We start from the raw sequence: 14493 nt of genomic DNA, 5'->3' as shown, positions 1-14493 counted from the left end.
GCACTTCCAGGTAGAGTGGTGATCCACTACCCTGGATAGTGATCCTGGGATGTGACTGGAAATGTCTTCTGACTCTCCTGGAAGGAGAATCAGTTCCCTCCAACCCAGACCCCCTACCTCAAGAAAAGACCCCTTCTGAGGATGCTAGGATCTATTGCTCATTGCTCAATCCAATCTTTTTGAAGTCTTGTGAAGGGCCCAGAGCTCACAAAGACATTCAGGGAAGACTCAGGATCAAGCACAAGCCTAAGCCTGTCCTGGAGCTGATTCCATGGAGCCTGGAGAAGGACCTTCCCAAAGGGTAAACTCTGTGAAGGGAACATCCCAACAGTCTGTATGTTATCACTTACCCATGGACACTGCAGATACCCTTCCCATCTTAGACTACAGTGTCTTGAGTGACACCTTTAATATTGTGGCAGCTCAGGATGATGACCAAACACTTCAGGAAGGTTTCAGCCAAGTCATTGCTGCCAACAGGACAGTTACTTTTGAACACACATCTCACCAGTTTCCCTGCTTTGAATTATGGGATGAAATTCTGAACTGGGTAGAGAGACACCTATAAATTAAAGAACCCAGAGATCCACTCCTAGTCCCCAAATCTGCCAAGCAGGAGTTCCTATGGCTAGTCCATACTCTTCCCATGGCTGGACATCTGGGTAAGGTGAAAACCCAAGAAAGATTGTTAGCTCAATTCTGTTAACTGGAGATATGTAGAGAAGCAGCTGATTTCTGCTTGCCATGCCCTGATTACCAAAAGGAGCCCCAAAGGGTCAGGGCCAGGCCAATCTCATCCCCCTACCCTCATCACAACCCACTGTGAGCAGGTAGGGATTGATATAATAGGCCCTCTGTAAAAGAGTGATTGACGTCACAAGTTCATTTTGGTTCTTGTGGACTATCACCCAACATTCAGGGGCAATTCCCTTATGAAACACCTTTGCCTCCATCCTGGAGCGAGAGCTACACCAACTGGTTTCCTAAGCTGGCCTTCCATTGGAAGTAGTCACTGATCAAGTGACAGGTTTGGGCACTGTTGAAAGTGTGACTACTCCAGCAGTTTATCTTCCTCAGGCTGATGGTCAGGTGGAGAGGTTCAATAAGGTCCTCAAGAATACGTTAAACAAGCCTGTGGGAACCGAGGCCAAACACTGGCACTAGCTGCTCCCCCTAATATTTGTTGTTTGCGATACAAGAAGTACCACAAGCCTCCATGGGCTTCTTTCCTTTTGAGCTTCTTTAAGGGAGACAGCCTCAAGGAATGTTGAACTTAGTTAGGGAGTCTTAGGAAGCTCAACCTACCAGTGTCCTCCAATATGTCAGTTAAATGAGGGAAAGATAAGAACTCTTGTGCCTTTTTGCCCAAACTAACCTCTCTTAGGCCCAACAGACCCAGATGCAGCAATATCATAAAGGGGCTAGAGCTAAGGAATTCCAACCGGGAGACCAAGTGCCCCTGCTCCTTGCCAGCTGGGAATACGAGCTCTTGGCCAAAAGGCAGGACCCATATGAAGTACTCCATCAGGTGAGACCCGCAGATTATGAAATTTACAGCCCAGACCAGAAAAAACAAGGCATATTTATCATGTAAACCTGTTAAAACCCTGGAAGGTACAGGAAAGCCTTGTATCCACCTGGAGGAGGGAGAAGAGGATCTGGTGCCTCAGCCAAAATTGGGATAAAGGAGGTATCACTTGGGAAGGGACTGTCTAATGGGCAGAGAAGGCAAATAAACAACCCCCTAAGATCTTAAAAGGAGGTGTTCTCCCTATTACTGGGACAAACCTCCATGGTGCCTCACTACATCCACATAGGGCTAGGGGCCAAGCCCATTCAGTAATCATATCAAATCCCAGAAGGTGAAAAACCCATTCATTCTGAAAGTACAGGAAATGTTAAGATTGGGAGTCATCAAGGATTCCTGTATCTCCTGGTGTACTTTGGTAGTTCTAGTACTAAAGCTGAATGGGACCATTCAATTTGATATAGATTTCTATCAGAAAAATGCCATTTCTGAATTTGATACCTAGCCGATGCCCCGAGTCAATGATCTGCTAGATTGTCTCGGTGAAGCTTGTTTTATAACAACATTAGATCTAACAAAAGGGCTATTGGCACATTCCCCTTGCTCTCGATTCCCAAGGAAAACAACAAACAACCTTTTCTACGCCAGTGGGCCTATTCCAATTTGTTACCATGCCCTTTAGGTTGCATGAGGCTCCATCTACTTGTCATAAGCTAATGGATCAGGTTTTATGGTCCCATCATCACTATGCCATGGCCTGCCTAGATGAGAGGCTCGTATACAGTTGGGACTGGCCCACCCACCTCCAGAACCTAGCAGCTGTCTTTCAAGCCCTACAGGAAGCCCATTTAACAGCAAACCCAAAGAACTGCAAAGTGGGGAAAGGAAAAAAAAAATTTTTTTATCTAGTAGGGAACAAGAAGATACGATGCCTACTTGACAAAGTTGAGGCCCTAACATACACCCCCAAACAAAGAATCAAAAAGCAGGTCTGGGCCTTCCTAAACCTAACAGAGTATTATAGAAGATTTGTGCCCAACTTTGCCCTATTAACTGCATCGCTTACAAACCTGGTTTTAAAAAAGTCAGCCCCTGGACAAGTCACGGGGTCCCCCCAGCGTGATCAAGCATTTCAGAAAATTCTCGGCAGATTCTCTGCAACCAGCCAGTGTTCCATAGCCCCGATTTCACTTGAGAATGCATCCTACAAACAAACGCCTTGCATTACACTGTAGGTGCAGTGCTACCCCAAAGTTTCCATGCAGAAGAGCACCCTGCCCTTTACATAAGTAGAAAACTCTTAGCCCAGGAAACCCAGTACTCTGTCCTTTGAGAAGGAATGCCTGGCCATACACTAGGCTGTAAAGGCACTGAGATATTATCTGTTTGTAACACCCTTTCCATGTGGCATTAAGATGGCTCCAAATCATAAAAGACTCAAATGCCCATGTGACAAGTTGGTACTTAGACTTTCAACCCTTTCAATTTAGAATAGAGTATTGGCCTAGGAAGGACCATTGGAATACAGGCTTGCTTTCAAGAACTGAAGAACACAGTAGGCCCTGTGGTAAGTGCCATGACAGGCCCACTCAAGGCAGGTGGGTATGTGAAGCTATCAGGGATAGTATTCCTCTGGGGGCAGAGGCCTGCAGCTGGATGATTAGCCCCACTCTCTGCATCTGAGAAAGGTCTGGAACTTAGTTAGCTGACCCTTATAAAAGAGGGCAGCAGGAAATGGAGGCAGGGATTGCAATACCCTCCAGAAAGCTGAGACCAGGGACAGTGCTTCCAGTGGACTGCTACTGGAGCTACTGCAGATATGATTGGCTCCAAATGGGCAGAAGGGATACTATGTGAAGTCATTTATGGCTGAGGCTCTGAGCTTAGAGCAAGGAAACTTTGGTCACTGGAGTTACCGGTGCAAAGAACAGACTTAGGGAAGGGATGACTCAGCCTGCACAGACATTTGAGGGAAGAGTCTGCAAGGTTTTGTTTTTGTTTGTTAAGAAAGCTTAGATCAAACAACTAACCCTGCTGGAAACTGCTTCCATGAATTCCTTGAGAGTTTAGTTAGAATTAACCCAGGAAGTGAGTGACTCAGCAAGAGCCAAACTAGGTCTGGTAGGAGGAGGGCACTGTAAAACAGGCCTTAATCCTTTTATACAGTGGGCCTAGTTGTGGTGATTAAGTGTTACTTTGTTGTGACCTGATCCTGTAATTTTATACTGTTAAATATACTACATGTAGTCACTTAAACGCTGATAAATTTTGCAGATTATATATATTTCTTCCTCTCCTAAGATCTGATCCAAAGCCCCAAGAAGTGAATGAGCAGATGGCTGTTGACTCCAGTGGGCTTTGTATCAGGCCCCTGAGTGGTAGGATTATTTTTAACCTTTTAAAGTTGCAGTGAAATGAAGTGTAACATCATTCATTCAATTCAAGAGAAGACTAAGCAAACTATAAACGGCTAATTGTTTTCTGTTCTGCAAGAATTTAATGTGCAATCACGGACCTGCTGCTTTGCAGCCTAGCAATCAACAGTGTCTGAATTTAAATAATAGAAAATAAAATTATGAAGTATTTTACCACCTACAGCTTGAAAACTCCAGAGGACAGGAATGCTCATCCATAGGAAAGTTATGAAGCTGAAGATAACATTCAGCATTAATTGTCAACCTAATTAGAAGAAAAAGTTTTATGAGTGAGGTTATGTTCAAGCACCTAGACCCTTTGTACTACATATTAGAGTACATGCAAGTCGTTTTGGCCAGTGAATGTGTATTAGGGATAGGCAACTGACCATGTACAAAAAGTATTCAATATCATTTCTAAAGAATGGTATCCATCACCAAATACTACTTGAAGACCCGTGTGTCTGGTCATGCTAGTTTGCATGACCAGTTATGCTACCCACAAGGTATATCGAGTATGCCATTCTATTTTTGTGTCCTTTCAGCTCTTCACTAGTATGAGCTGATTAAAATAGGAGGAGCAGTTCTCCCCTCACTAACCAAAGAGGAGGGGGAGTTGTAGAAAAGTGCCACTTACCCAAGACTGGGAGAGCTCTCCACCAGCATAGCAGAGGAGCAGGAGCTGTGCTCCCTCCACTGCACGCTCTGGAAGTCTTAAACCACATGTTCTTTATGTGAAAGCCATTGATAGATGGTTATATATTAGACCACCTAATAACCTACTCTAATGGCTTCTCTTAAGGTGGGATTCAGAATCATTATGCCTGACGTCTAGATGTGCAATAGTGGAATTGTGTACATAGGGCCCCATCCTGCAGATCTTACTCATGTAGGTAGTTTCAATGAAACTAGTGGTACTAATAGAAACATAGAATATCAGGGTTGGAAGGGACCTCAGGAGGTCATCTAGTCCAACCCCCTGCTCAGAGCAGGACCAATCCCCAATTTTTGCCCTGATCCCTAAATGGCCCCCTCAAGGATTGAACTCACAATCCTGGGTTTAGCAGGCCAATGCTCAAACCACTGAGCTATCCCTCCCCCCAATATAAGTAGGAAGATCAGGCTCTTAAAGAGAAGATGCCCAGGAGTAATATTGTCAAGAAGATAAGTGCCCTAAATAACTCCAGAAAATAAGAGTTAGGCTGCTGAGTCATTTAGGGGCTTTTGAAAATTATACCTTACATCTATGCAGAAAACTTTCAAAGGCACAAGTTAGGCACGCAGCTCCCATTAACTTCCACTGGGAATTAGGCACCTAACTGCTATTTGTGCAATTAAATCTCCCCTTCTTTTTGATAGGAGTCAGGTAAACTGATTTCTGAGAGTAATACCATGCTTAAATATCCCTGTGTTTTTGGAGGGGTGCTGGGGGAGAAGTTGGCAAGCAAAATAGGACTATGAAGTAAGTTGCTATTTTATATACACACTTCTTCGGGGCCTTTCTGGAAATCTGACCTGACCAGTTGAGACAGATGGATAGACTTCAGGATGCAAGAAGGAAAGGACTTCTACCATGCTGCAGAAAACATACTATATTTCAATTTGAAAGTTTTGTATCCACCAGGTGATGGGGGTTTTTTTTTTTGTTTGTTTGCTTTTTTTTAAGTAGCCAACTACAGTACATGCATTTATTCCCTGTGTTTTCTTTTCTGTTATTTGTTCTTTTTGGATAGTTAACCAATAAAATCAGCTTTTATTTAAGACAACTCAAATTAGGTTTGGGATCACAGATGGGTGTCTTGAAGAGATCAGCTGACCAATTTCAGGGAGGCAGAAAATCAGCCTGCCTATGAAGTTGAGGGTGAAGAAGTGCCAATCCTGCTCCATAAAGTGCCAAAAGGGAAGTGGTGAAGGCCAATAGGGGTACTGTAGCCAAATGGCGTGATGTGTTGTCAGATCCTGTTGTTGCTCCATCATTCGCTATCATATGAACTTTGCTTTTCTCCATTTACTTCCACTTTAGGCCAAATTCAGGCCATCTTTTTCCCTGATACAAATGTGTACATTGGACAGCACTGGGTTTTGCTGAAGGTTGATTACAGTTCCTGTCTCATACTCTAGCTTGGTGACATCACTCTCATCCACTGCTCGTGGACAGCTTACATGAGTGCTCTTCCCTAGGCCTTCTAAAAGAATATTAACCAGAAACAGCAGCAGCAAACCTGGAACTGCAATTGGACAGGCAGCAAGCTGGCTGGAAGACAGTAGAAGACATGGGTCTGAGCAGGTTTGGTGGTGGTGCTCAAAAAAGCTAACAAACATTTTAAACATTAGCAGATGAACATAAAACTCTATACAGGAAATTCTGCAAAAGAGGATATACTCTTTAAAGAGGGCTCCATCAGAAGGCTCTATCAGAAAACTGCACTCTTCAAAATAAGACATTTTAAAAAATCAAGTTAACAGTGTCCTTTTAAATCATGTTAGATTATTTTTCCTTCTAAAGGATTATTACAGGATACTTTCCTATACTGGCAAACAACTGTTTCCCGTAATGGGCACTCCTACCCCATATATATAAATAAAGTATTTTTGACTAATATTTTAACTGAGTGCTTTCTTTTATTCAAATATAATTTTGTGCAAAATAGCTATAGGGGACAGTTAAGAGTTCAATTCAGTCCAGTAAGTCTGCTGTCCAGTGTACAGCTGGAATTGTGACACTTGAAGAGTTAAACACAAATTACGGTATTGGCTTGTTGCATTACATTAATCTTATTTATCTTTACTGTCTTCTTGTACCTAACTAAAACAAATCTGCCCCCTGCTCCTATTTAATTTCTTGTTGAGCAGTACATTACAACAGCATATATTTTATGTTCCACTTGACTAAGCCACAACTTATTCATCTCCACGTCTGTTTCTGAGCCTCTGAACTTTGAAACCGAAAGGGACCTGGAAGTTACTTCTTACTATAATTCTTTCAAAGTCCCATTCACAATATTAGTAATGATGATTCATTTATTTCTGCCAGTTGCAATTGTTATTAAAGTTGTAAAATCAATAGGTTTAATTGTAATGGATTGCAGAATATAACAATGAGTGAAAATATTAATGAAGAGCTCCTTTGCATCCAGTTCATGAGCCCTTACCTCAGAGTATACAATACTCGTCCATCACTCCAGATTCGAAGCAAACGATTTGGAGTTGTGATCCAATGAGCATCAGATTTTCTTGAGTTCCGGAAGAAAGTGTCTGGAATCCAAATTTTTCCAACCATATTGCTATTAAGCATAAGCACTTTCATTGAGCTGTTAAACTTTAGGCGACTATCATACCAAGTCTGGGCAAAAATTATATCTATGGTGTATTCCTAGAAAAAGAGAAACCATATTTTTTTTTATATTTACACATACACAAACAACCAAAGCCAATATGCCAAATATACTTTTTTAAAAGTTAAACTTAAGGTGAGCTCCTTCATTCTGCTATGGACTCCTTTGCACTGCTTGAGGAGTGTACAGCACTTCTAGCCTCTGATATAAAAGGAGTAACCGAGGAATGGGGGACATGACTGGAGCATCCCTAAATCAGTTGCCAGAACAGCCACTTGGGACCATAGGTACCTAAATGTGAGATAGAGCAGACCCAAGGTTCAAAATGCAGATAGAACTACTCTTTCACCAAGCATAACTTGGTTAGACCAGAGTTTGTAGGCCTGGTTGTTGTTGTTTTTTAAATTATCTTGACCATTTTGTGAAAAGTTTTCCCATGGGTAAAATGTGGTCATTTTTCAACATTTCCATGAATGTCTCATGACAAAAAATATGGAATTTGTCTACCAGTCAAGTTAAATACATTTTGAAAAATTCATGAACATGCAGCAAAGGAAACCTCACCATTTGCCATGTAAATTTTGATCATGAACTGCATAAGGAGTCGGGAGGAACAACTCCAGAAGTCCACAGTAGGAAGGAAACGTTGTTAAAGAAAACCACATATCCATTTTAGGCTGTAGGTAACATCTTATCTTGATGGAAAGCTAATTTCCCTAGTAGATATTTTATGTCCAGAACAGAAGAATGGTAATAAGAAACTAGGATTCTCATTAGACAATTCAGTCTGCATCTACATATGACAGTAATAACTGTACAGCATGGGAGGGGAGAAATTTTATGGCTGTGTTAGACTTGTTCTTCAGAAATCCCTCAGGGCGGCTCTGCACTTAAGACAAAGGAGCAACTTGACACCATCTCCTCTGAAGAGAGTTCTGTTACTGACACAGGGCCATATTAGGCCCTTGAGACCCACGGGGAAGGGACCATCCATGCATGGAAGTGTCTGCAACAATGTTTCTTTCCCCAGAGAGACCTTGCACAGGCTTTCAGTGCATTCAGGGTCTGCTCTGGGGAACAAGATGACTTGGAAGGCCAGGGTGGAGGTGTACCTTTCCACACAGCTCTCTATCCTTGTCCCAGGGACAGCTGTAGCCACGGGGAGTGTGACCGGAGAGGCTGACCCTGTGTAAGGGCACAGGGTCTTCATGCAGCTGGCTTTGGTCTCTTGTAGAGGTGCTAGTTTTGACATGGAGGGGAACAACACACCATTTCCTGGGGTGGGGGAATCACCACAGCTTTAACTTGGAGGGGCAATCTGCCCTATTATATAATATAAATTGTCTTGCATAGAATTCAATGCCATGAAAAAGGAAGGTATTATCAATTACAGTGGACTCCACTTATGTGTAGTGCTCAATTATTTGACCTGGGTCACTCAAATACCGCCTCTAAATGTTGGTCTCTTCAGAAAACAAGATACAATGTCAGTCATATAAAAGTAAAACTGACTGCAGAGGTACTAATGTCTTTGTTTTCTAAGCAATTAATATACCCAAAATATGTTCAGTTCAATGTGTTTCCAGCAACATAAAAATCAGCCAGATTTTACAAAAAAGAAAGAAAGGAAAGAAGGAAGAAGGAAACAATACTTGTTAAATAAAAACCTTGGGCCAGATCTTCAGTGGGTGTAAACTAGCCATAGTTTCACTGAAGTCAATAGAGCCATTGCCAATTGACACCAGCTAGAGATCTGCCCCCTCCTGTATCTAATAACATAAAACGAAAGATCAATAAGAGATGCTGCTGATTCACTGCCTCAGGAAAGTCACTGTCTTAGTTTTAGTTTCCCCCTCTGCAAAATGGGGATACTAATACTTGTTTCCCGGAAGGTTGTTACGATTAAATTTAATGTTTGTGAAACACTCAGAGACAAAAGCAATGAGTGCCATAGAAAAGACTACAAGGAAATGAATGATTCAGTATTCAGTGCAGGTTTTGGATGGGGTACAGTAAATACGGCAGGGATCACTAATTGAATGATGATGATAAAAATATGGAGCAGCTGTCTCATTCCCTGAGCACTGTCCATCCTGTGCATTGAATGAAGCAGGGGGACAGGTGGAAAAATAGTATGTGACCATATAATTAAAGATTGTATCAGAATGCATGCAGGGAACAGAATTAACGTTGCATAGGCAGTCTTAATTCTGGCACTTCCTAATTTTCAAACGTTGCTTTTGCAACCTAGGGTGGAGGAAAAAGGCATATGATTGAATCATGACGTTTGGCACATATTGCTAATCCTACTCTTCAACTGCTGGCTGTTTTCTTTGTTTAGCTGCCTATATAAAAAAGAAAAAGGTCACACTTCATTGACGGGAGAACTAGGGTTTGAAGGTCGTTTTGATTAAGTATGTTGTGGCAGATATGCCAATTTTCTAAAAAAACCCTTACTGAGTTAAATTTAAGTATCTTTGGAGTCCATTGTACCATATGCAAAGGTTATGTATGCCTGTGGACTGGGATTGTATGTAACCTCTCTGGGGTGAAGATGCTATGCAAACAGTTGGAAGTGATATGAACTTCAAAAGACTGTGTTTAATAATGGCGCAGTGGCTTTCTGAGCTAAGGCTGTTGTAATCACAGAAAAACTCCTTTGTGGAGTTTGCAGGACTGACTGTGACCAGAGCCCTTGTTGGAGTCTGGGTGTGATCTTTGGTAAGTTCAGTTGCATGTGTGTAGGTTCTTTTATTGTTTTTAATAGGATTTCTGTACAATGCTTTCACCTTAAGAATAAATTTGCTTGCTTATAAAGGACTTTGGGGCAACTTATAACTGCTGGCAATTATGCTGTTCATAGCCTTGAAAAGAAAGCAAAGTGCAGATGCTGGCTTGCTGTGGACATCACAACACAGTCAGGGAACTGTGCAGCCTGGAAAAAACCTTGTTGAGGAGGGAATGAAATGTGGGTCACTGCCCAAGAGAGGTGACTGCTGAGGAACCAGGAGCCTAGAGTCAGTGCTCTTGAGGGACCATGGAGGGGAATAAAAGTGCAGTTGCCCTGAACTTTGATATATGTTTTCAGAAGTGCCTTGTTGGGGGAGAGATGACAAGGCAGGCAAACCAAGGAGAAGATTCCAGGGCGAGTGGGATGAATGGAAGAAAACACAGAAAAGAGAGGTAGGAAAAGAGCCCAGGGGGAAAACAAAATATCAGCTGAATAATTGTAATATAACACACTTGGAACAAGTTAGGTCTATAACAGTTTAAAGATGTTATGTAACTGATACAGGGCAAGATAGTGACTTGCCCTTTTATGTCATGAATGGGAAAAAGGGAATAGAAGGACAGACCCACTCCCTCACCCTGTGAAGGGTTCTATGGGTCTACATGTGTGGAGAATGCCCTGCCCCTACTCTCTTCCCTCCATCTTGCCCCATATGCCAACCTGCACAGCTGAGCTAGCATGAGGATGGCATAGCGGTAAAACTTACTGACCTTCTGAATCAAGGTGGGGGAGACCAGGGAAGGAATTATTATCATCTGTATCACTGTTCTTTTCCTGGGTTGCTCCTGGGTGGAGTAGCTATATGGCCCCTTACACGGGGTGAAACAAGTCTCAGTCATATCCACAATCTTGTCAGAAATTGCAAAGACTTTAAACACAATTACAATTTGAAGTGTCTCTGTTTTCTGAAAAATCACTCTGCCAATAAGGCACTGTGGGGCTTTGCTTATTGTCCTTGAGTGATTTCCAGTTCAAAAATCATCAGTGTATAAGGAAAAGGTGGGAGGGAGGAGACTGGGGGGCCTGTAACTGCTAATCATGCAGACTGACCTGGGATCATCTGGATCTAAGAGTCTAATTTATTTCCTGACAGCTACTATCACCAGCAGTTGTGGTTCCACAGGTCAAATTAGGCCATCGGTTATATTTGTGCAACCCCTTTGTCTTTAAATGTTGCCTTCAAAACAAAGCCTGACTCTCCATTTGCCTGTGCTTTGTGTAGTCAGCTACAGCAATTCAAAGTGGATGCAAAATGCTACAAAGTCAGAATGACAGGCAGCCTTTGGCACTCACTCTGCACTTGTGTAAATGATCACACAAAACACAGTGCAATGGAGAACTTCCCCACCGCCCTCAAGTGACTTCGGTGGGCTGCACAAGTTTAATTGAAACTGAGTAAGTAATTCTTTTGAAGACACATAAGAAAAGAACAGGCACCAGCTCCCTCTCCTAGAGCTACCTCTGCAGCATTAACAGGAGTAAAAAGTAGTCACTAGGTGAGTGAAGTCAACAGATGATGTTTTCAATATACAACAGGAGCAGATCAGGAGAGTGAGAAGGTGGCATTTTAAATATTCACTTTTCACAGTAGAACTGCAAACAAGAAATATATCAAAGTAACATTACTGTCAAACCCACCAGAGCAGGAAAATTTCACACAGCCACAGAACACTTACCACCCCAACAAATTTAGGTTAAAAAGGAAGAAAAACTACTAGAAGATTTTGAAGGAAAACAGGGTTTCCAGCAAGGGAACCAAGCCAGCTACTTATATTATCTTACATTTTAGCTCTGAATACGAGTTCTAGACATAGTCGTATATTTGCTAACACCTTGCATGCAGCATTTATCACCGTTCAAATACAACTTAATGCATAAAATATAATACAACAAAATTAATAATCTGTTGCTGAATAGTTCACTGCTGTGCAACATTGGACCCAATTCTATGGATCTGTGAGAAAAGATGTCAGAGGGGGGCCCTCCACATGCAACTCACTCCCTTTCTCTTCCACCTCCAAAGCATTCTTATCTTTCCTCATCTGCACGGAAAGACTGCTATTCGTGAGGATCCATAATACATTCTCTGGCTGCATTACTTTCCTACAGAGCCCCTCTGCACAGCTGACTGACACTTTCAAGAGGTTTTTGAGTTCAACAGCCAGTACTGAAGGCTGTGCTAAAGAGAGGTAGGAAGAGAAAGACCAGAGAAAGATCCTGCCTCTGGTGTTGGCTTTATATCTGCACTGATCTTAGTGGAGTCATGAATTCTAGAAGATGAAACCGCTATCGATTTCATTCCCTGTTTCCTGAAGGACCTGTAATTTCTCTACAAGAGGGAGAAGTGTGGCTCCTAAAATTTGATGAATAAGTGTGGCAGTTCCTACGATCTAAATCAGACCCAACATCCTTCTAGCCCAGTATCCTGTCCGCAGTGCTGGCCACAACCAGATGATTGAAGGTCATAGTGTGTGTAGAAACTAATAGTTTACTTCTATACCACCCAGCAGAACAGTATTTTAGATTTATAATACAGTATACTCCTGTACTGCAGCATCTCTCTCCAGATGATTATTTAATCTCTCTTGTTTTGGTACAGAAAGTTAAATGTAACAATTCTATCACTTCTTCCATTAGTCTTTTATCAAACCTTTTGCCTTTCAGTGCCACAATGTTAAAATAAAAATGGTTTACTGCTTTCTCTTTGAAATGAAACGAGTGATAAAATAGCCATGCAAACTAAAACTGATTTAATCTATGGCCACAGCAAAATGTTTGTTCATTCATACTTAGCCTCAAATTATACCTAGAGTTCAATGACCATGACATATGTTAGCCATTTGATTAGACACTGAACTCTTTAGAACTCTGCTCTCCCATAACTTGAATAAAGAGCTAGCCTGCCTAATTATTTAAAGCTTACCTCAATTTTTCTCCATCTCTTTTCAACTGTGGCACAAATATTATTCTCCAGCACTGTGACATAATTCAAAATGGAGAGAATAATGAATAGTGATGGATGACCATCAGACAGCCAGATTGTGAATGGTTGAGCAATTACTCAGCTGAGTAGTGCCAATGAAAAAAATCAATCAATAATAAAAAGTAACTGCACTAAGAAAATCAGGAACAGTCACTACATGCTATTTAAATAAGACAACTCCTGAGATCTGTCACAATTTCAAACAGCAAATGAAAAAACATGCATAGTCAGCATTCAAGTACAGCTAGACACTTGACTTTTTGTTGGAAGGCCCTGAGAAAAGGAAACAGACCATGCTCTCTGACGTTCTACGTGGATGTAACTAATTCTGCAAAAGTTATTGCACAGGTTGTAAACCAGCTGTTGCATCTGGAACAACAACATCGATTCTAAGGCCTAACTACAATCATTGTGATGGAAACCATGTGTCATTCCAGCATGCTGAGGAGTACAGTGACTTCAAAGAGTAAGTAAAATCCAACAAAAAAGGAAACTGTTTGTTTCTTAATGTTTTTCTAGTAGTCTTATAACTGATTTTCTATTCCACAATACAAGGGTGTATTAAAGAGTAATGTGCAGCAAAGTGGGTCTGACATGCTAGAGGGGATGTGCTAACTGGAGCGTATTTTATATGGAAAACAGGAAATTAAGAGTAAAAATGCCCTGATTCTTTATGGGACAAATACAAATGCAACCATATTTCCCTAAACCAAAAGTCCAAGAAATAGCATAAGACTTGCTTCAGCCAAAGTCTGAGATGAAGATTCAGCAAAGGTCTGCAGTGCAACTTGCTTCAAACAAGTTGCAGAGATGAAGAAGAAAACCCATTTGATTCATATCAGCTCAGTTCTGTCTAGAGGTCATTGCCCTCTTGGGTTGATTCTGGCTGAAGACTTAAACAGAAAGAAAGCGTTTTCAGCAAGAGATTTCCAGAAAAATAGAGGATTTTTTTTTATTCTTCTTCAGGAAAGTTAAAGAAAATATACTGGCATTCTGTCCTTATCAATAAAGAGAGATATTACTAAATTCCAGACACAGTTTGGTGTGGGGATAAAAGGGTTAGGCGATCAAGGCAGTCAAATACAAAATAGTGAAAATATGATCTAAGAGGCAGGAATGCATGGAATAAAGCTGTCAGCATTAGCTGTTTTATCACCAGCATACTGCCCCTGAGCTCTTATTTTCTCTCTCTCTCTCTCTCACACACACACACACACACACCCTCTACCTGCATGTCAGACAAGGGCTTTTAAGCAAGATCTCCAGTATTAAAATATTTAGCAGACTTTCATTTATAGATACTCTAACAAAAGTTCTAAAATGTGGCTGCTCTCTTTGGTGGGTTATTTTAAAGCCCCCTGTTTTTAAAACTATGGGAACTGTTTCAGGCTCAGCAATGGATTCATCAACAGCAGATACCCATGCCTGGGACTGAAGCTGAA

The 14493-nt window shown here is 41.5% G+C and overlaps 1 protein-coding gene across 5 annotated transcripts in view; it reads right to left on the bottom strand.

Moving 5' to 3' along the window:
• The window catches only part of GABRG1 (gamma-aminobutyric acid type A receptor subunit gamma1), a 74139-nt gene that overhangs the window by 19385 nt on the left and 40261 nt on the right, over positions 1 to 14493 (bottom strand). For all 5 annotated transcript variants that reach the window (XM_074951477.1, XM_074951478.1, XM_074951480.1 and 2 more), the window contains exons 4-5: positions 7095 to 7315; positions 4125 to 4207 (exon numbers count right to left, since the gene is read on the bottom strand). In XM_074951477.1, coding sequence (XP_074807578.1) covers positions 4125 to 4207; positions 7095 to 7315 — 304 coding nt within the window. The remainder of the gene's footprint in view (positions 1 to 4124; positions 4208 to 7094; positions 7316 to 14493) is intronic.

Source organism: Natator depressus, chromosome 4, assembly GCF_965152275.1.
Source record: "Natator depressus isolate rNatDep1 chromosome 4, rNatDep2.hap1, whole genome shotgun sequence".
Classification (NCBI taxonomy): domain Eukaryota; kingdom Metazoa; phylum Chordata; order Testudines; family Cheloniidae; genus Natator; species Natator depressus.
Note: the sequence above shows the minus strand (reverse complement) of the source record. Positions and strands in the feature narration are given on the sequence as shown.